The following is a 21,392-nucleotide window of genomic DNA, read 5'->3' on the forward strand; positions in this document are numbered from 1 at the left end:
GTGCAACAAAAATAAAGGTACTTTATTTTGCTGACACAAATGCCAAAAATACCTTAGAGACTATACTCCCTTAGGAGGTGAGTAATCTACACACTATATACACTAGTATCCAAAAACTGGTAAGTACACACTCAGAAAACTGTGCAAATAGTGAAAATCAAAATAGGGTGCAATGGGCCTAGAGGCAACACAAACCATATACTAAAATAGTGGAATGCGAAAGTTGGTTACCCACCTAGGCAAGTGTAGTGTATAGAGGGGCGCTGGAGTGTAACTATGGAATAGAACCCACCCCAGTGCCCAGGAAAATAGGAGTAAATCACAGTAAGTTTCCTGAAACACACAAGAAGTCATGATAGAAGATTATGCAAGAACCAGAAGAGACTACAAGACACCAACAATGGATTCCTGGACCTGAAGACCTGTGGAAGAAGGGAACCAAGTCCAAGAAGCACTGAAGAGTCCAGGGAGAACATGAACCCCTGCTAACCCGGATGAAGGTGCAAAAGAAGAACTAACGGTGAAAAGATAAAGGCCCTCATTTTGACATTGGCGGTAAATCCCACCTACCGCCATGCCGACTGCCGCCAACATAACGCAGCCGCCGCGGACACCCGCCAACCATATTATGACACACACATACTAATCCGTCACAATACAGCCACATACACAAGTCCGCCAGCCCAAAGGTCAGCGATAAACTGGCGGTATCAAAACCCACACCGTTACACCAACAGAACAACGCCCACAACATTATGACCCACTAATCACCGCGGCGGACATTCATTGGCGGTAAACCATTGGCGATACACACTTCTGCGCTCAAAATACACATGCTCAAACAAAACAACACCACATTGGACAATTCAAACAACACACACCTGACACACATACACACACCAACACACCCACACCACTATAAAACACACACCCACATTACCCACCACCCTTTATGATTACAATTAATTGCCAGCAGAGAGAGACAGCAAGAGCACTCACACAACCAGAGCCACATACCACCATCACCTATACACCAACCATGCACTTCAAATCACACACCCCAACACATCTCCCCACACACCCTCACCCACACCACTCACACTGCACCCTTGGCACCACAACAACACCCCAGATTCTCTGAGGAGGAGCTGAGGGTCATGGTGGAGGAAATCCTCCAGGTAGAGCCTCAGCCATTTGGATCACAGGTGCAGCAGATCTCCATTGCTAGGAAGATGGATCTATGGCGGAGGATCGTGGACAGGGTCAACGCCGTGGGACAGCACCCCAGAACAAGGGATGACATCAGGAAGAGGTGGAACGACCTACGGGGGAAGGTATGTTCCACTGCAGCAAGACATCAGCTTGCAGTACAGAGGACTGGTGGTGGACCCCCACCTCCTCCCCCACAACTAAAAACATAGGAGGAGCAAGTCTTGGCAATCATGCATCCTCAGGGCCTGCCAGGAGTAGGAGGAGGACTGGACTCTGGTAAGTCAACTCTATACTGCTATCACCTCCCCTACCTGCATGCCATCACATACCCCCACCCTCACTCCCATCACTCCACCACTTCCCACACACCCCACAATCACAACCCACTCATCAGCTGCCAGGGCAATAACAACCATAGAGGCCAACCCACCCATGCACAATAGGTCACACGCAAAAACAATAACACTGCATTTACATCCCCACAGGTAACCCAGCCAATGTCACCAGCGAAGAGGTGCCAGCAACATCCAGTCCCCCCAAAAGAGGCCCACATTGATGACAGCAGCTCTGGTCACCTGGATCTGGATGACCAACCTGGCCCATCAGGGATCTCCGGACAGTCGGTTACCAAGGCACACTCTCACACCACCACAGAGCCTCCCCCCTCAGGAAACACCACCACTGCACCCACCCAGCGGGCCAATACCTCTGTCCCCAGGACACATCAATCAGCAGTGTGTCCACCACTGCAGGGACCCCAGGCCACCTCACAAACACAGGAAGATCAGGGACCTGGGGTCCTGCACACGGTTCAGGGGACAGAGGCACAGGACAACAGTGAAGCTGGGAGGACTGCTGTGCGACAGGGAGAGGACAGGCCCAGGGAACCGACTCTCCAGGAGGCACTCACCGCAATCCTAGGAGCCTACTAACATTCCTAGGATACGCTGAGCCAGATACTGGACAAGTTGCAGGAGAACATGTGGCTGCAGGAGGGACCGTACCTGGGGATCAGGGAGGACTTGAAGAACATCAACACCACCCTGGTCTCCAATGCAGGGGTGCTGGCAGACATGGCCAACACTATGAGGGAGGCAGTGGCACACCACCAGGGCCCCTGACACTAGCCAAACCGCCGAATAGCCCTCCACCTCCGCTGCCGCTAGTGGACAGGAGGCCCTGCCACTGGACCAACAGGCCACCAGCACCCCTCCCCCTGCAGAAGGAGAACCACCTCGCAAACGTTCCCTGCAATTCAGGGGGAAGCCAGAAACTATTGCCAAGACCCCCACCAGGAAATAAGACTCTCCTGATTGTCACCCTTGTGTCCCACTCTGTCACCATGTCCACCTTGAACTGCCATTGCTCCCCTTCCTATGCCCCCTTGGACAATGCACCTGTGATACAAATAGACTGGACTCTAACCTGGACTTTCCTCCATCATGATCCCAGCCCATTGCAATTGCCCCTCTACCTCTTCTTTGAAAAAATACAAGTATGGATTATGCCAAATGATTCAAGTATGTATTTGTTAAACAAGGTTTAAACATTGCAATTCAACTGTACAGTAATGTTTACATTGGAAAGACCTGTAGTTGGCTGCACTGAACACACCAGGAGCAATAGTGGGGAACCAACATCTGCAAAAAGAGATGCCAAAGGGTACAGTGAGTGGGCATAGAAGTAGGAATACACAGCCTTCCAGTGACAATGTCACACATCAAACGGTCAATTATATGTTCTTCAACACTGTTTTACCTGTGTGTCATTGGAAGTATTGACAAATAATTGCACTTCTGTTGTCCTCATCCTCATCCTCTGCCTCCTCATCTTCACTGTCCACAGGATCTACTGCTGCCACACGGCCATCTCCAGCCTCCTCCTTCTGCAGAAAAGGCACCTGGCGACGCAAGGCAAGGTTGTGCAACATACAGCATGCCACGATGATCTGGCAGACCTTCTTGGGTGAGTAGCACAGGGATCTACCGGTTAGATGGAGGCAACGAAACCTGGCCTTTAGAAGGCCAAATGTCCTCTCTATAATTCTTCTTGCTCACCCATGTGCCTCATTGTAACATTCCTCTGCCCTTGCCCTGAGATTCTGCACAGGGGTCAGTAGCCATGAGAGGATGGGGTAACCAGAGTCACCTGCAAATATCGAGGGACAACTGTTAGCCACACACTAACCCTTAGGGCCCACACCATACCCATACACTAACATATACTGGGTGGGAACCAGGGCTCACCTATTAGCCACACCCTGTGCCTTTGGAGTTGGGCCATCACATTTGGGATGCTGCTATTCCTCAGGTTTAAGGCATCATGCACAGACCCAGGATACTTTGCATTGACGTGGGAGATGTACTGGTCTGCCAGGCACACCATCTGCACATTCATGGAGTGAAAGCTCTTTCGAATTCTGAAGACCTATTCATTTTGCCGGGGTCAGCAATATTGAGAACATTGGCTGAGATATTCCTGCTGCCAATCCCACTGTCACTTTGAAGGAGCCAGTTGCCAGGAAATGGAGGACGGATAGCACTTGCACAAGAGGGGGGATCTCGGTGGGGTGACGTATAGCAGAGATTAGGTCAGGCTCCAATTGGGCACACAGCTCTGTGATTGTGGCCCTGTCAAGTCTCTAGGTAAGGATAATGTGCCTGTTCTCCATTGTTGCCAAGTCCACCAGGGGTCTGTATACGGAGGGATGTCTCCATCTCCTATTTATCTGCAGCAATTGCAATCTATGGGGCAAAATAGTGAGCAGCTGGTCATTATCTCTACATTCCAACCACTACAGTTCAATGCATGTTGTGATTGTAACAGTATTTTGTTGGAGATGACCAAATGGTGCATTTGTGTACTGTGACGCAGTTAGGATCCATGGCCTGCACCACCCCTGAAATGGAGTCAGCCTGTCCTGTATGGAGGGACAGGTGGAAACGAGGTAATTCCGCTGACGTTGGGCGCCGTTGCGGGAGGTGGTCGAGAACCGCTGTGCAACTCCAAATTGGTTAACATTGGGCCCTATTGGGTACAGTGGCCAATGGTGATGTACACCTGCGTTGACGGTACGCACCGCCGCAGACGTGACCGCCATTTTCTATCTGTGCACTCACTAACTACCTGACCATCAACAGGAGAGGACCTACACTGCATGTGCTGCTGTGACCTGTGTCTGGAACCGACCATGGCTCGTGTGACTGGGGAAAGGGCCCCTGCCTTCACCTCGGCGGAGTTAGAGAGACTTGTAAATGGGGTCCTACCCCAGTACCGACTGCTGTATGGGCCTCCAGACCAACAGGTGAGTACACTGTGAGTACGATGCATGGGCGTGAATGCATGGAGTGCTGTGTGTGAAGGCCTCGTGTAGGGGGGGGTTGGTGGATGGGCCCTGTGCAGCGTGCAGCATGTATGGTGGGCCATGTCTGTGCTAATGGGGATGGGAAGGGGCATAGTGGGCCATGAGTGTAACAGGAAAGATGGTCGGACTAATACCTTTCCCTGTGTCTATTTCCCTGCAGGTCAGCGCCCATCAATATGGCATATGGTATATGGCGTGCCATCGCCAAGGACGTGCGGACCCTGGGGGTCTACGGCAGGCGGAGCGCCCACTGTCGGAAACGGTGGGAGGACCTGAGACGCTGGGCAGGGAAGATGGCGGAGGCCCAGCTGAGGATGGCCTCCCAACGAGGAAGGGGTGCCCTTTGAACGCTGACCCCCCTGATGGCCTGCATACTGGCGGTGGCCTGTCCGGAGCTAGATGGGCGCTTGGGGGCATCACAGCAGCCACAAGGGTGTCAGTACAGTGTCCATCATTACAACTTATGCCAGGTGGGGTGGTATCCGGGTGGGGGGTGTGGGCCCTGTAGGTGCCCCTAGCCCAGGCCTGACATTGCAGGATAGGTCCCATGTTGGGAAGGGTTCTGATGTGAAAGTATTCCTACCAAGCAAGTGGGCATCCACTTCTGGGCAGGCGTCTGTGGGTCTCAGGTATGCTGCAATTTGCGTTAGGTGTCCCTATCCATTTGCTGGTGACTAGCATTGTGACTGGTAGTGCATTGCCTAGTGCGTAGGGCTGTTCCCTGTGTGTGAGTGTGTTGTGTACGCCAATGGTGGTGTTGTTGGAGCCATTGACCAAGTGTATAATTTGTCTCTTCCTTCACCCTTTTTGTTTTGTCACCCTATCCTTATGTGCATTAGCATTATCCGGCGGAGGAGCAGGGGCACAGTCGATGGAGGGAGCTGCATCCCACAGGACCCAGGACGCCGAATCCACCGACAGTGAGGGCACCAGTGGGACGGAGGGAGAGGGGAGCACCATGGCGGAGACTGGAGGGGACAGTTGTGACACGGATACCTCCTCCGATGGAAGCTTCCTGGTGGTGGCGGACACCTCTGTGCCCAACCCAGGTACAGCCGCCACCCCTGTACCAGCACCGCCCTCGCAGCAGCCCCTCAGCGAGTTTCCCGTGCCTGCTCACCCAGGAGGGTGAGCATATCCTTCGCCCCAGGCACCTCAGGCCCTGCCCCGGTTAGCCATGCTGCCCTGATTGAGGAGGCTATTGAGCTCCTGCGATCCATCTCTGTTGGGCAGACAACCATTGTGAATGCCATCCAGGGGCTGGCAGCCCAAATGCAACAGACAAATGCATTCCTGGAGGGCATTCACACTGGCTTGGCAGCCCAACATTGATCAATCCAGGCTCTGGCCTCCTCTCTGATGGCAGCCATTTTCCCTGTTTCCAGCCTCCCCCCTCCAACTTCCTCTTCCCAATCCCATTCTCCTCAACCCCAACCTATCCCAAGCACACAGTCAGACGAGCATGCACCCAGGACAACACACAAGAGTGGACATGGCAAACACAAGCACCACACTTCATCCCACAGGCACTCACACAAACATCATCCAGAAGCAGACATTCCAACATCCACTACCTCCACTGTGGCCCCCTCCTCCTCCTCGTCCACCCCCCTCCCAGTTGTAGCTCCACTCACACCTGCATGCACTACATCCTCATCCACTACCACCATCACCAGTACACCTATCAGTACACACCCCTCACTGACAGTCACCGCCCTCACATCCATGCACACGTCCCCTGTGTCCTCTTCCACTGTGTCTGTGCCCCCTCCTCCCAAAGTACACAAACACAAGCACTCAGACACCCAACAGCCATCCACCTCACAACAGCATACAGCCCATGCATCTGCACCCAAACACAGCAGACTGCCACCTCCTACAACCACTCCCTCTTCCTGCACTCCCAAACCATCTCCCTCTTCCCGCCCTAATGTCCCTAAGAAGCTTTTCCTCGCCAACATTGACCTCTTCCATCCCCCACCCTCTCCCCCTCCCCCCGTCCCTCATGTCAGGCCAGGGTGGTCAAAACCCAGGCAAGCACCTCAGCCACCCACTCCAGGTGGGAACGGATCCCAGCCACCAGCCAGCCAGACAGACAGGGTGCCAGCCCCAGGTGCGTCAATGAAGGGCAAGGAGGCAGCCCCAACTGCAGGAAGGAAGGGCAAGGGGCCTGCAACAGCAGGCAGTAGAGACAAGGGGCCTGGTGCTGGGACTCGGTTGGAGCCCCCACCACCAACCATGGTGGTGCAGCCGTCCGGGGCTGCAGGGGAAGGGCTAGAGCCTCCCCCTCCCACTGCCACCAGCACCGCCACCAGCAGCAGCAGCCCCAGTGGGCAGCCGTCAGAGGCTGCAGGGGAAGGGATGGAGCCTCCCCACACCACTGGCAGCACCGCCACCAGCACCACTGCCAGCAGCAGCAGCCCCAGTCGGCAGCCATCCGAGGCTGCAGGGGAAGGGCTGGAGCCTCTGCCCACCACTGCCAGCACCACCACCAGCAGCAGCACTGCCACCACTGAGCAGCCGTCACGGCAAGCGGACAGTGTGTAGTCCTGCGTCCATGGGCTGTTGTGTGTCCTGGCCCTTGCAAATCCTGTGGGTCTAACACACAGGTGAGAAACTGTGTCCTTGCACTCCCCAAGATCTGTATCACTGGGCCCAATGCCCCCTCCAGAACCAGTGGAGAAGCCATCCACTCACCCTATCCTCCCCAGGATGAAGATAACAGGGCATGTTGTTCCCTCCAGAGCATGTGGGCAAGTCACCCACTTGAGAGACTGTGGCCTTGCACTCACCAGAAGCAAGTAATGGGCATGTTGTCCCCTCCAGAGCATGTGGGCAATTCACCCACTTGAGAGACTGTGGCCTAGCACTCCCCAGGACCAAGCACAGGGCATGTTGCCCCCTCCAGAGCATGTGAGCAAGTCACCCACTTGAGAGACTTTGGCCTTGCACTCCCCAGGACAGAGTAATGGGCATGTTGTCCCCTCCAGGACCAGTGGCGTTGTACCATCTTCCGGCTGAGGTGCCCCCCGTTCCCCGTCCCCCTGAGGTGCCTGGCTATTTTCGACCTGAAGCCCCTGCAGTGTTCTCTCCCTGTTGTTGCAGGAGTAAGGTGGGGCCGTGGACTATGTGATGTGGCCCTGTGGCCCACAGACATTGAGGACTGGGCAGTGTCCCTACATTTGTAAATATGTATATACTTTTTTATTTGGATGCACGTATTTATACTATGTTATCTTATTACACCCACTTTAATCAATTCCTTTTGTCCTTGCATTATTCCTGAGGGGTACGGGGTGAATATGTAATGTTAGTGCATCTGCTTGGGTGTATGGTGTTGGGGGTGGGGGTGTTGCATTTGTGTGTCACTCTCTTTTTCCTCCCCCCTCCCCTGGGTGCTAGGCGGCAGTACTCACTGTGGGCGTCTTCGTCGGCATTGGTGTTCGTAGTAGAGCAAAAGGTAGAAGAGCATGGGGAACACATGCAATTCAGGCTTCATGGCAACGTGGTTCTTCCCTGAGTCTCCACAGGTGAGTCCTTCGACTTCTGAGATCTGTTTCCACCAGGCTTTTGATGTCGTTGGTACCGCCCCGGAAAAGGTGGCGGATTGGTGTCTCATAATACAGTGGGCGGAACATTGTCTTCCGCCTGGCTGTAGGCGGTTACCGCTGTGGTGCCTGTTGATTTCACCCTGGCGGTCGATGTGTTAAAGTGGCTGTCTGTATGAGCAGTTTCTGCAGTGGTCATAATTTCATATTTCTTACCGCCGGCCTGTTGGCAGTATTACCGCCACTTTATCACCGACTCTAGGGTTGTAACGAGGGCCAAGGTCAGTTATGCACCCAAAAAGACAGTTCCTGGTTGGTGCAGATGATGTCCCACGCTGGATGGATGATTGCAGTCTGGTTTGCATTGTGGGATTCTGCCAACAAGCCTTGGCACACGCAAAGCTTGCGGCTGGAGGAAAATGGCGCTGCTACGGATCAGGAGGGACCTGGTGGCCTCTACCCAGGAGGGGGAGGCAGAGGGGTCTCTCAGCAACTCAAAGAGCCTTCAGAAGACCAGACAGCGCGCACAGGAGTCCAACAGCACGGGGACAAAGAAGGTGCAAATAAAGGCCCACACAGCATGACACAAAGGGTCCTGCGCCGCCGGAGAACCACTCAGGAAGCTGTGCATCGCAAGATGGATTGCTGAGTGCCTAAGCTGTGCTGTCCACGAAGAACTGGAAGGTCGCACACAAGCCATGGCAACTGCAAGTCACGCGGTGTACGGGGTACTGTCTTGCGTGGGAGGCAAGCCTCCACCAAAGTTGGACAGCTGGACCTTGGGACTGTCAGGGTCACTTTAGTCCACCACCCGGGTTGCTGGATCCACGCTCGTCATCTGGAGTGGGGAACCCTGCCACCAGTTGTCGCTGCAGAGATGTGCCTGATGAAGCAGGGAAGCCACTCCGTCACTCAACTGGAGATTCCTTAATTCTTCTGGTGCAGGCTGAAGACAGGCAGTCCTCGGAGGATGTATGACCTGGAAACTGTTGCAGTTGCTGGCAGGAGCTGAAGTTACAATGTTGCAGAAGTCGTCTTGGCTTCTTTGTTGCAGTTTGTAGAGTTCCTGGAGGGTTCAGATGCGGTTCCGTTGGTAGAAGATGAAGTAAAGGATGCAGAGGATTCCTGCTGGAGTATTGCAATCCGAATCTGAAGAAACACCCAGAGGAGAGACCCTTAATAGCCCTGAAAGGAGGATTGCTAACCTAACCAGGTAAGCACCTATCAGGGGAGGGCTCTGACGTCACCTGCTGGCACTGGCCACTCAGATGCTCCCAGAGTGCCCCACCACCTTGGAATCCAAGATGGCAAAACCCAGGGACACTCTGGAGGAGCTCTGGGCACCACCCCTGGGGTGGTGATGGACAGGGAAGAGTGGCCACTCCCCTTTGCTTTGTCCAGTTTTGCACCATAGCAGGGACTGGGGGGTCCCTGAACTGGTGTAGACTGGATTATGGAAGAAGGGCACCATCTGTGCCCTTCAAAGCATTTCCAGAGGCTCTGGGAGGCTACCCCCCCCCCATGCCTGTAGCACCTATTTCTAAAGGGAGAGGGTGTAACACCCTCTCCTAAAGAAATCCTTTGTTCTGCCTTCCTGGGCTTGAGCTGCTCAAGCAACAGATGGGAAGAAACCTGTCTGTGAGCTGGCAGCAACTGGGGCTGCCTGGAAAACCTCAGAAGGCTGGTATGCCAGTACTGGGGGTCAACGGTGGAGCCCCCAGAGTGCATGGGATTGTGCAACCAATACTGGAATTAGTGTTGGGGTACAATTCCCAGTTGTTAGACACCTTACATGGCCATGTTCGGGTTACCATTGTGAAGCTGGACATAGGTATTGATCTTTGTTCAGTGCACATGTAAAATGGCATCCCCACACTCAAAAGGGCCAGGGAAATGGTCCTGGACGATGTAGGGGCAACTCTGCTAGTGCAGGGGTACCCTCACACACAGGTACTTTGCACCCAGCCTGCAGGGTTGGAAGACATGGCATATAGGTGACTTACAAGTGACCTGGTGCAGTGAAAATGGCAGTGAACGGGTGCATACACCATTTCACGCAGGCTGCAATGGCAGTCCTGCAGAAGCCTTTGCATGGGCTCCCTATGAGTGGCAAAAGTAATGCTGTAGCCCATAGGGATCCCCTGTAACCCCAATGCCCTGGGTACCTGAGAACCCTATACTAGGGACTTATAAGGGGTGGCCAGTATGACAATTTGGAGTGAAATACTGGGTTACCAGTATGTAGTGATCAATTTGGAAATGGAGAGAGCATAAGCACTGGGGTCCTGGTTAGGAGGACTCCAGTGACACAGTCAAGTATACATTCAAAAACAGTGAAACATACTGACAAGCAGGCCAAAATCCATAAGCACTGGGGTCCTGGCTAGCAGGATCCCAGTGACACAGTCAAAACACACCGATATCAGGCAGAAATAGGGGGGGTAACATGCCAAAAAGAGGGTACTTTCCTACAATATCTTTCTCCTTTCTAGCTGCACAGGACAGGAAATCTCTCTGTCATGTATTTTAATCTTCTGGAAAAAAAAAAAACTGGCCTTTCCCTACATTAGTCCACTATGCACCTTTGCTTTTGGAAATCCCTTAGCGCCAGGATTTCCTATTGGTGTGGTATTTTCATTCATCTCTTTCAATAGGACAATAACTAAAGAAATGTACATAAACTGCACCATTTGGTGTAATTTAACAAAACACCCAGGGAAAGAGGAAGGTGAAGAAACCCAAATATCTTGTAAGAGTAGTGTGAAGGCCTATTAGGTGTCTGCCCAGGTGTGTTTTACAGTGCATCATTTGTCACTAGCTGTCCAAGAAACTAGAGCCATATTTGCTACGCACTAGTTATACTGTCCTAAAGTGTATTAAAGTACAACATTTACAATGCTACTCCACAGGGTCCATCTGGTTATGCTCATAAAGAGAGCAGGATCAATGTCAAATGCAGAATGACAATGGGAGGCCGGGGCAAACACCAAACGATGCGTGCCTCTTCCCACAACAAATTATCCTAAACCTCAAGAAGTGACGGTTAGGCCTGGAGAAATTGCTGCTTTTCAGCAGCACAGATTGAATTGGCCTTGCTTGGGATGTTAGGAGATGGGGCAGGGTACAGGAGAAGGGGGTTGTGTACGGGAGTTGAGTGAGGGTGCCATTCCATAGAGTACATTAATGCACATAGAGTGATCAGCCAATTCTTGAACCTATGTGTGTAGGTGACCAGTAGGTTTAGTGAGGTAAATTTTGTATTGGTGATTGAAAAGACCAAAATTATTTATTAGGTAGCCTGGGACATGGCTGGAATACATTGTGGGTGATAGAAATTGTCTTTTAAGGGTCTTGCTTTAAATGATCTCTTTATCCAGGATCCAGAGGATTTACCCGAGGATGGGTGCAGTTACCTCTTAGGCTAAATATGAGTGGAACGACATAGGTCTGATCAGGACCCTTCACAATTTGGCAAGTGTCTTCTCAGATATTAAGGACATGTGACTTAAAATCTTTAAAACTGCAAATCTCTGGGATTATGGGAGCTTTATTTTGAAAGTCAAACTCCACCTCCCCTAACCTATTCCACATTTCTAGCTTTCATTTCCTTGTACAGGGAAACTGCACGGAGTCTGCTATAGTAAATCCCTCGTGTTTTGTTGCTTTAATTTACTACTTGTCTGTTTAGTGACTGGTTCCCAGTATAGCTTTCGGTCGTTTTTTCCCTAGATACAAATCGTTGTCCCATTTTAGCCATCTCATCTTTGTATCTTTTCATTGATTCATCTCCTAAAAATAGAGTTTGAGTGTACTTGCTCTGCTTAGGCATTCAATTTGTGGGAGTGCTCCAGCTTTTGTGCTCCTGCCTGCCAATATTTTAGCCACCTCACCTGTGTATGTCATTTGTGCCATCTAATCCTCTTATTTTCTGCAATTGGTGCTTTCTGTTGTTTGCTGGAGCACCTGGAGGTCCTTCACCTGAACATGCATATCTCCCTTTGTGTTGATGCCCGTGACTGCTAAAATCAAATGCTTAAACCTTGAACTTCACTGGCATATCAGGAATTCAACACTCACTGTATAGCTCTGGGAGAATCTGTCTTAAAACTGTAATCATGCACTAGTCTGGAAACATCGATTTTGGAAAGACATGAGCCTAGCGTTTCAACCCAGTATGGTGTATTGCATGTCACATAATAGAGCTTTAAAATATTTGTACTTATTTTATTGAGGTTATTCTTTGTAATTGTAGCCATCTCAGTGATATCCTTACTGGATAAAACGCTTCTTTCAAAGCGGCGTCAACCATACCGGAAAATGAATGGTCAATTGACACATCATATGATGTCACTTCCTGTGACACTACATCTTATGGAAATTAGAGGGGCCTCGCATGTTCCTGTTCTTCCTGGGGGGCCACAAATCCTAGCACCTGCCCTGGCTGGAGCCTGTCAGAGGCAGACATCTGCATGCAAGGCCTTCATGCAGACAAGCCTGTGCGCTCCCCTAAAGGTTGGCGCCCTGAGCCTGGGCCCAGCTAGCCCAAGCCAACAGCGGGCCCCAAGACCCACTTTAATATGCCACCACCGTCACCGTACTGTGCCCTTTTGCATTCCGTCTGCATTTTATTGTATTTCTACCGGCTCCTGAGCAGTCGGGTTCTGTTGGGTTGAAAAGTCATCATTCTGTAATCTCCTTTTGACTGGTATTTACATAGGAAACGGGATGGGGCTGTTTAGGGTACTGCTGGCGTGTCCCTAGCAGGAGGTGTGTCTTTGGCGGTGACAGGAACAGTACCTGTGGCCGTGGGCGGGCGCTCAGCGGGCTGTGGGTGGGCCCCTGGGTATCAGTAGGCCCTGGCTCTGGGCGGGTCCAAGCTGTGGGCGTCTCCCTTGCCCTGCGGTCGCTGCTCCCTAGTTGTGGGTGGGCTCGAGCTGCGGTTGTAGGAGTATTCATTCCCCTCCCACTCAAAGACAGACCTTCCCCCTTGTACCTCCTCCCCGATGGGCAGTTTACGCCTCCCCGGCCTCTCCATCTCCCTCTTTCTGCCCTCACGCTCCACCATGGCTCGCCTCCTGCCTCCCGCCGCTCGGGGGATTCTTGTGTTGCTGCTCCTGTGTTCGCAGCAGACCCGAGCACAGAGCGAGGAGGAAACTCCGACTGAACTCCTCATCCAGACCCTGGTGAGTGAAAGTCTCCCGCCCCTGTAAACAGAAAGACCCTTCGCAACGCGTGGAGCGCCCCAGCTGCCCCTTCGGTTCACAGCAGTGGCCCTGTCACTGCCCTAGATGCGCCGTTGTGCTGCTGCCCCATCTACAGATGTAGCACTTACCAACCTACAGTTGCAAAACGTCACCCCTCCCGCTGACTACCAGCTGTTGCCCTGCACGTGTTCCTCCGCTATAGCAGTGCCGCATGCAACATCCACGCCACTGTACGTTCTCACCCAAGCCTGCAGCATTGTCACCCATTTACACCTTTAACACTTACCACCATAAGGAACTGTAGAACTTACCACTAATAAACTTGTGGCATCCACCCTCCCGCCACCCGACAACCTACAGCTGTGGCAGTGCACCCCCCTTGCCAGCTGTTGCCCTGTATGGCTGGGATCCGTAGCTGTAAAACTACAAGCCCCCCGAACTACACCTGTAGCACTGCCCCCCCCCCCATATTCACCTGTAGCACTGCCCAATGACCTACACTTGCAGCCACTACCACCCGTTCCCCGAGTGTGCGCTGCTAGCCATACACACGTGTGGTTCTACCCCTCTGCTCGCCCGCAGCACTGCCCCCTTCGCACATATGGTACAGGCCACCATAAACATGCGTGGCATTGCCCCCAATGGACCCTTGAGTTTGTGCCCCCCATACACACCTCGAGCAATGACTACCGATGTACACATTTACCACTGACCTAATGTGTAGTACGACCCAGCAACTCCCGTGGCACGGAACACCGTACACAGCTGTGACACCATCACTCTCTGCACACACGCAGTACTGACATACTGACTCACAACTGTAGTACTGAGGCCATAAACTATAGCTGTACCCCTGCTCCCTCCACTCCCGCAGCATAGCAACGTGTACCAGAACCTCGTCCATACCAGTGGCAATCACTTCCCATCACATCTTCAGCACTGTCCTCATTTACACTGGTAGCACTGCAGATCTTACACACCTGTGACTCTGCCCACCGTGGTCTCCTGTGGCATTGGCAACACTTTGTGGCACTGTAACATCCATACCCTTGACACTTCTCCCAACCCACGCTTGTACATTGCTTCCTCTACCCATTTTCCCCATGCCCCACATCCCAACCATGCGCACTTCAACCTGTCCTTGTGACCTGATGCACACAGGTAATACCCTCACTACGCCTGTTCCAGTGTCGGTGCCCTCCACCTATATCACTGCTCCCCTCTAATGGCTCACTCTCCTTTCCAGGTGAAGCCAGACTCCTGCTCTGAGGCCTCGACCTGGGGGGACACGGTGCACATCCATTATACGGTGAGTTGTGATGTATGAAATGGCACCTGACTGGCTTCTCTGCCAAGGAGAAGCTCTCTGGTGATTTAAGGCGGAGAGACTGCTCCAAGTCCAGCAAGGGGTCATAGTTTTGTCTTGTGTGTTGAAGAGCTTGTGTGCAGAAACCCACGGCCCTGTAAGCTTTGGGTTGGGCAGCCCAGCCTCTGTGAGCTATGGGGTGGTGGGATGTGAGCTTAACTGTCGTGTTTCCTTCTTACCGAGAGTGAGTAACACCAGCAAAAGCTCCCCTCCTGATATGTGCACTTTTGAGGTAGGACTGCCACTCTGGACTTGGCGGTTGGTGGAGGCCTATGAAGGCACCAGTGTTTGCATCTCGGAAGTAGCAGCATGGATAACTGAAATAACAATGTGCTACATTCGGCAGTGTATTTGGGATATCACAGAGGTACAGGCCAGCTATATCTTATAATTACTACAGAATTATGGGGATCTATTTAACACCATCTAGTTTTTAAAAATATAAAAATGTGGTACACACATTTACATTTTAAAAAATGTGGCGGCCCATCGCCAATCAAAAGGTATACTGGATGGATCACAGAATTAATTTACCAGCCTCTTCAGTAGAAAGTGTGGGACATACAAGAGCCAGTGGTCGTTAAACACTACCATTGCCCTTGTTCATATAGTGTGGTTCTCATCAAAAAGCTTTGTAATTAGCTTTGGTTTTGTGTAGATCTCAGACAGCTCAGTTTAATTACACAATCCGATACATATCTCAAACTTTACATCAACACAGACGCACACACTGCTGTTTTTAAGGGCTCCCAACAACCATGAAGACTACAGATGAAGTTCTACCACAGAGAATAAGGCAGACACCCTCAGGTTGGCCAGTAACAGATCCCCTCATCAGAAGAACTCAAAGACTAAGGAGCCTGAGCCCTAACCTTACAACTATTTGAACTGTAATCCTTAACTATAATCTAGCCATTAGCCTAACCTAAAGACCAACTTTAGCCCAAACCCTACAGAGGTGCTGGATGTAGGGGTAGAGGGTGCTGCTGACCGTGGTGGACTTCAGAAGGTGATTAAGAAATAAAGATGCCTTTAAATTGTATCTTATTATAGAGGTCAAATATCAGGCTTTGTCTTCTGACAAACTTTATCTTATTCTTTTATCATGGAGATTGATGTTTACTTTTCTATCTCTGAATATAAACTGAGAGGAATTTGTAATGAGAACTATGGGACAGTCTTGCCGAGTCTGCAAGGAACGGCTGTAGGATAACAAAACTTCAACTGTAAAAATATTTCAAAATATATGAGCAGTTAGAAAACACAAATTAAGCACTTTCTTTTGTAATTCTGAAGTTTGTTGAAAACAAATGTTTTACTAGGATCCAAACAAACAAAGACACTTTGCTTGGTGATTCCCAAATGATAAACATTCACTGAATCACGATTTCCACACAATATCATTTATGTGCTGTGTAGTGTTATCAATAAAACCCCACGTCTGCACAAATTTAGTGACCATTTCAGTGCAAAATGTGCTCGCTGTATATGACAGCCTGCTACCATATTATGTTTAATTAATATATTTGCAACAGTGTGTGCTGGAATGCAACACCATATCCGTGCCACACCCTTACCACTCTCCAGCTGAGTGTGGCTCATTTGCTAAGCGTTTCATTGACTTAACACTGATGGCAGCGCCCCCATTCGGAAAATTGTTCCAGCACCACTAACTAATGTAACCTGTACCTGAAACGTAACCATACTCTTAGCCTCACCAGATTCCTAAACCTGACCCTAAATCTAACCATCACTCTTCAACTTTTACTTATTTATAACTCTCACCATAACCCTAAACCTAAGCATACCCCTATAGTTGAGTTTTTCTTTAGCACCCTTTAACACTTCCTCGTAACTGCTCTCCTCCCCAAAACTGCTAGATACTGCTGGTGCAGATACATGCAAAGAAGTAGGCAATACATGGGATATGAACTAAAGATCTCCCTATAGTCCCTGTCATCCCTTAACAAAGTGGAGGAAGTGGTGAATCAGGCAATGGAGCAGGGCGGGAGTATTGCAGGTGGGATAACTGTACGTCTCTACGGATGTTTGAGGAATTGAGAGGAGGATAGACTCCCTCCAAACAGTTTTTAATGCACACAGCAATTGGAAAGGCCATAACCGAAACATGCGAGCATGCATGCTCTGAGCATGAGACTGACCAAACACTACTAATTCTATAAACATGGGGTGGGGGGAGGTGCACAGTCACAAACTTATACAAGACTCTCACAGCTAGTTGGGAGTAAGGTCTGGGTGACGGGCTCACAGACGGAGAACGGGTGGTCTCTCTTAGATACGTCCGAAAGGTCTCCAGCAATGCTGTCTCAAATTTCTTACATTTAATTACATTGAACATAATTGACCCTAGCCAAACTACATGTCATAGTCCTTCAGTAGAAGACAAGTGGCTTGGTGCATAATGGAGAGTGCGACCTTCTATAAAATGATATGGTCCTGCTCCGAACTATAGCCATTTCAGGGAACGTTGGCGGAGTCATTGATGCAATGGGAAGGCAAATGGGTTACACAAACACTGAGTGCATGTCTATTAGGACTCATACTTCAACCTAAGGTGGGCAAAGACTCCTCTCAATTTATTCATCTAGCACTAGCAATGGCTAGGAGAGCCATCACAACACATAGGAAATCATGCTATAGCCCCATAATCAACAAATGGCAATGTGATCTTAGCTCGTGGGCAGAGGCTGAGGATACTGTGAGGAGAGGCTTAAAATGCAAGAATAGGCAGTCAACAACGGTGTCATGATGGAACTCCATACTCCAGAAAGTAACCCAGAAGTTCACTGATAATCTGTTAGGGCCTTTGAACACTAATAGAGACTAACTTATAGTGAAGAATCAAATGTTTGATAGTAATACAGGGTATAAGTCAGTGGTTCCCAACCTGTGGTCTGGGGACCCCTGGGGGTCCGAGAAGCCTCCTCAGGGGGCCCACAACTGCTTAGAAAATGTGATGATATTAACATATTAGGTCCCCAGCTTTCAGTAATGACTCAGTGGGGGTCCCTGGATTCCAATAATGATTCAGCAGGGGTCCCCGGGTTCCAGTAATGATAAAGTGGGGTTCCACAGAAGCCAAAAGGTTGGGAACCCCTGGTCTAAGTTATTTTGCAGTCTGGCACAGGGTCTGCACTCACACCACCTGGGTCCGCCAGGAGCGCAGGTTGAAATAAGAAATATGTCTGATTTAATACGTTGAATGCAAGGTGGCTTATTCCAATTAGTTCTTTAATTGTTGAAAACCTTTTGTTAGAAGAGAAAAACAATAAAAAGATATAATTGAAAAACTAGAACCTAGCTGGAAGGGAGGAAAATACTACAGTAGAAAGAGCCTGTAACGGTGGGTTGTTTTACGTTTTTTTCGGGAGGTAAGGTGGTTTGGAATTGTTCTTAAAGTTTCTTGGAAACGGTTCCATAGTCTGGGGCTATGCCGTAAAAATTGACTTTTTATAGTGTAACTTGTCATATTGGAAGACATGGGCGAGTTTTAGCTCCGGTTTTGGGGGTGTCCAGCCACAAACCTTCATTGGTCCATGTTCAAAGGTATCAGTGTAATTCCTTCAGAATTCAAGTTACGCTGAAGTTGGTGAAAGGTGATTGGTTAAAACTTTGCACAAGATTGTTATGCACTGGTCACAAGGTCATATATCACAGAAGCTGGATCAGAGATCTTTGAGAAGACTACCAGGCCCAAAATAGCAAGAATTTGTTGGTACTGTTTTTGAGCTTGTCCCGTCATTGTACAAGGCAAAGGCATCACACAGAGTGAGTGGTGCGGAGGTCATTTGGAGCATGCTCATCTTGTTAACAGTTCTGAAATCCATAGACTTTGGGCTTGCCTTTTATCAGCAAGGGTACTTTTGTCAACTCCTGAAACCGCTCAGAGAGTTTTCAATACTCCAGAAACCGGCATCAGCACAAAAGCTCACAAAGCTTCCCCGGTTTACAAGTTGGGATTCAGCAATAACTGCATGGCGCTCTCACATATGAGCTATAGCAGGCAAGGTGACAGTTGCAGGTGAGAAGGAATCTCATTGCAAGGTGATGTGTCCTTGCAGAGCCAAACCGCATGTACCCTATAACCCGGAAATAAACTCAATGAAGATGAGCATTTGAACATTGTTGCATGCCTCAAGACTCATTGTTGGAAATCAAGCACAGATGAGCTGAAACAATATTACGGTCAACTTGATTCCACAAACCCTCTCCATCAAGACCGCCATTTGCTAAGCACAAGTCAAGACATTGCTCAGGTTCCAGCCGTTAGGGTGCACCACCAACTTGGGCACACCCAGTGCAGGGGTCATCATACCCTTCAGGCACTCCCAAGTCTATAAGGGGATCTATATAGCACAGACCTAACTACAAACCAAGAAAGCCCGGCACAAGATTGTGGGATATGAAGAAGGATTTGTGGCAATGCCTGTTCAGTTGCTGTCCACTGTCTGGTTAGCTAGTCACACACCTAATAAATTTAGTGGAATTTCTACACCTGACTGTTTCTGAATGCTGTGGCTCTTAGCACTTGGCCATCAAGAAAGGGGAGGTTGTGCACGTAGCCGGCCCCTCTCGGCTGGGCCGTGCACATCCTGTACCTTAAGGGCTGCTTCTCTGATCCTTTCCAGTGAACCTTGCCTCGTTGAGCATTATTAACAGAACTGTACCGGGAGAACTTTGTATCCCTACGTGGGTCAGTGATCAGTTATGCATTTCTACCAGTAGAAACATGCTGAAGTGTATCTGACCCACCCATGCCCTGGTTTTCCAAACACTTAAAATACCCATGCCTGGGGAGAAATGTCGGGTTGTTTATAACTGGTAAACTGTTAAGTGAAATTTCATGGAGACAAAGAGTTGTCACCAAGATGCCTGGTTGCATCCAAGCATCCCTCCCCTCTTGGGCTTTTAGAAACTTGCGGAAGAAGTTGGTACTGTCACTAAAATGTTTGTTTACTGACTCACAACTAACCCTGCCCCACGCCTCATAAAGTGATTGTCAAAACGCAGATCTTGGTATGTTTTCTGATCTTTCCGTTTTTGTTGTTACACATTTTTTGTGCAGTGCGACCTTCATTTCCTCCTTAGCCATTTGGCGATTTATGTTCTCTTGGGCAGACACATGTCTGTGATTGTGGAATTACCCAAAGGAGAGTCTCCGGTGCTTGGCGCCCTGTGAGCAACCTATGGGAATGAAATTACGAGGCCCCTTTCCTTTTTCACGAGTTGATGGTGTGCCAATGGGTTAAGGATCACCAAGGAATCTAATTGCAGTGTGACAATTTATGATGGTGACTTTTTGTTTATGATCTGTGCATGATGAAATAGATGATTTAAACTTTTCCACTGTTCACCTGCACACTTCAAATGTTTTGTAGTCACACACTTTACTGTCACAGCGTGTTGGATTTGAATATGAATGACTCTGCACTGACCTGCCTTCTCTTCCTGCGTGCATTTCCCGTTACCTGTAATTCATGGTCATATCTTTGTGGGCTTTGATTCCTCTGCTCCAAAGTTTTCTTGGAGCCCATAGTCACAAGCCTAGGTAATTGGATGGCTTGACCCTTCCTCTGAGACTTCTCTCCTCCCAGATCGTCGATCCCAAGCCACTAACTAAAGGGTGAAGGGTTAAGGGTGACTTCCTGTGGCATCCTCCCGGTTAGGAACAGAGAGAGCCTAGGTCCAGAACCCTGCTTCTTGACCTTATCCTCCCATAAGCCTATTGTCTCCTAAAATGTATCTAACCTTCTAATTAATTCCATAGTATTACCCAAGTACCAACACTATTACTTCTGGGAGCTTCAGATGACCGCTATGTTGGTTCCAACATGTCACTTCTGGGTGGGCTCAAGCATTTAGCTTTGCTGCCTACAGCCACTTTATTCCAGTGTATTGTTCCTCTGGCGCTCTTAGGTGGACCCCGTAGTTACCCTGACTGTCAGTAACAAGCGCATTTATGGAGGCTGTGCCTCTCTCACTCCTCGGTTGACTCTATAGAGCATTTACCTTGGTGGCCTTAACCAGTGGATCCCTGTGAGTTGCTCTACTGTCCCTGCTGATGGACTACATAGTGCATATACCCTGACAACAATGCATGCCTCTGGGTTGTTCCTGTGTCGCTCTTGAGGGAGCTCTGTATAGCTTTAACCCTAGCAAGCAAACAATGAAATCTACCTGGCACTCTTAACTGTATGTGATCTAGGGCGAATTGTGACTTATAGAATCTAGATATGAGGCACTAGTTTCCTCAGTTTGTGAGTTGCTGCATTTGTCCCTCTTCTTCCTGTGCGAGTTGTCTGGGTTTCATTGTGGGCCTATACACCTGTTCGTGACCCTGGGACACTTGCTGCCTGTAACCATCGAGTTTCTGTAGGATGCTCCTCTTTCACTCCCGGGTAGACTCTAAAGATCATTTATCGTGGTGGCCTGTATGCAGTGTCTTCACTTGAGTTGCTCCTGGTTGAATTCTAGAGCATTTACTGGGCTGACTGTATCCATTGCATTCTGTGACACCCCTGGGTGGACTTTCCTTATAACCAGTCGTTTTCTTGATTTGCTTCTCTCCTGCTTAATCTTGTTGCAGCGTTTTACCCTGGCTGCCCGTCACTAATGTTTTCTTGTATGGATTGCTTCCCTGCCACCCCTTAACGGACTCCATAGAACACCTATAGTGA

At 49.8% G+C, this 21,392-nt stretch overlaps 1 protein-coding gene across 1 annotated transcript in view; it reads left to right on the plus strand.

The window, feature by feature from the left end:
- The first annotated feature begins 13,119 nt into the window (after positions 1–13,119).
- FKBP11 (FKBP prolyl isomerase 11) overlaps positions 13,120–21,392 on the plus strand; it is a 41,938-nt gene continuing 33,665 nt past the window's right edge. Inside the window, exons 1-2 of the mRNA XM_069230496.1 lie at positions 13,120–13,307; positions 14,575–14,637. Coding sequence (XP_069086597.1) covers positions 13,128–13,307; positions 14,575–14,637 — 243 coding nt within the window. The 5' untranslated portion in view covers positions 13,120–13,127. The remainder of the gene's footprint in view (positions 13,308–14,574; positions 14,638–21,392) is intronic.

Source organism: Pleurodeles waltl, chromosome 4_2 (assembly GCF_031143425.1).
Source record: "Pleurodeles waltl isolate 20211129_DDA chromosome 4_2, aPleWal1.hap1.20221129, whole genome shotgun sequence".
Taxonomy (NCBI): Eukaryota; Metazoa; Chordata; class Amphibia; order Caudata; family Salamandridae; genus Pleurodeles; species Pleurodeles waltl.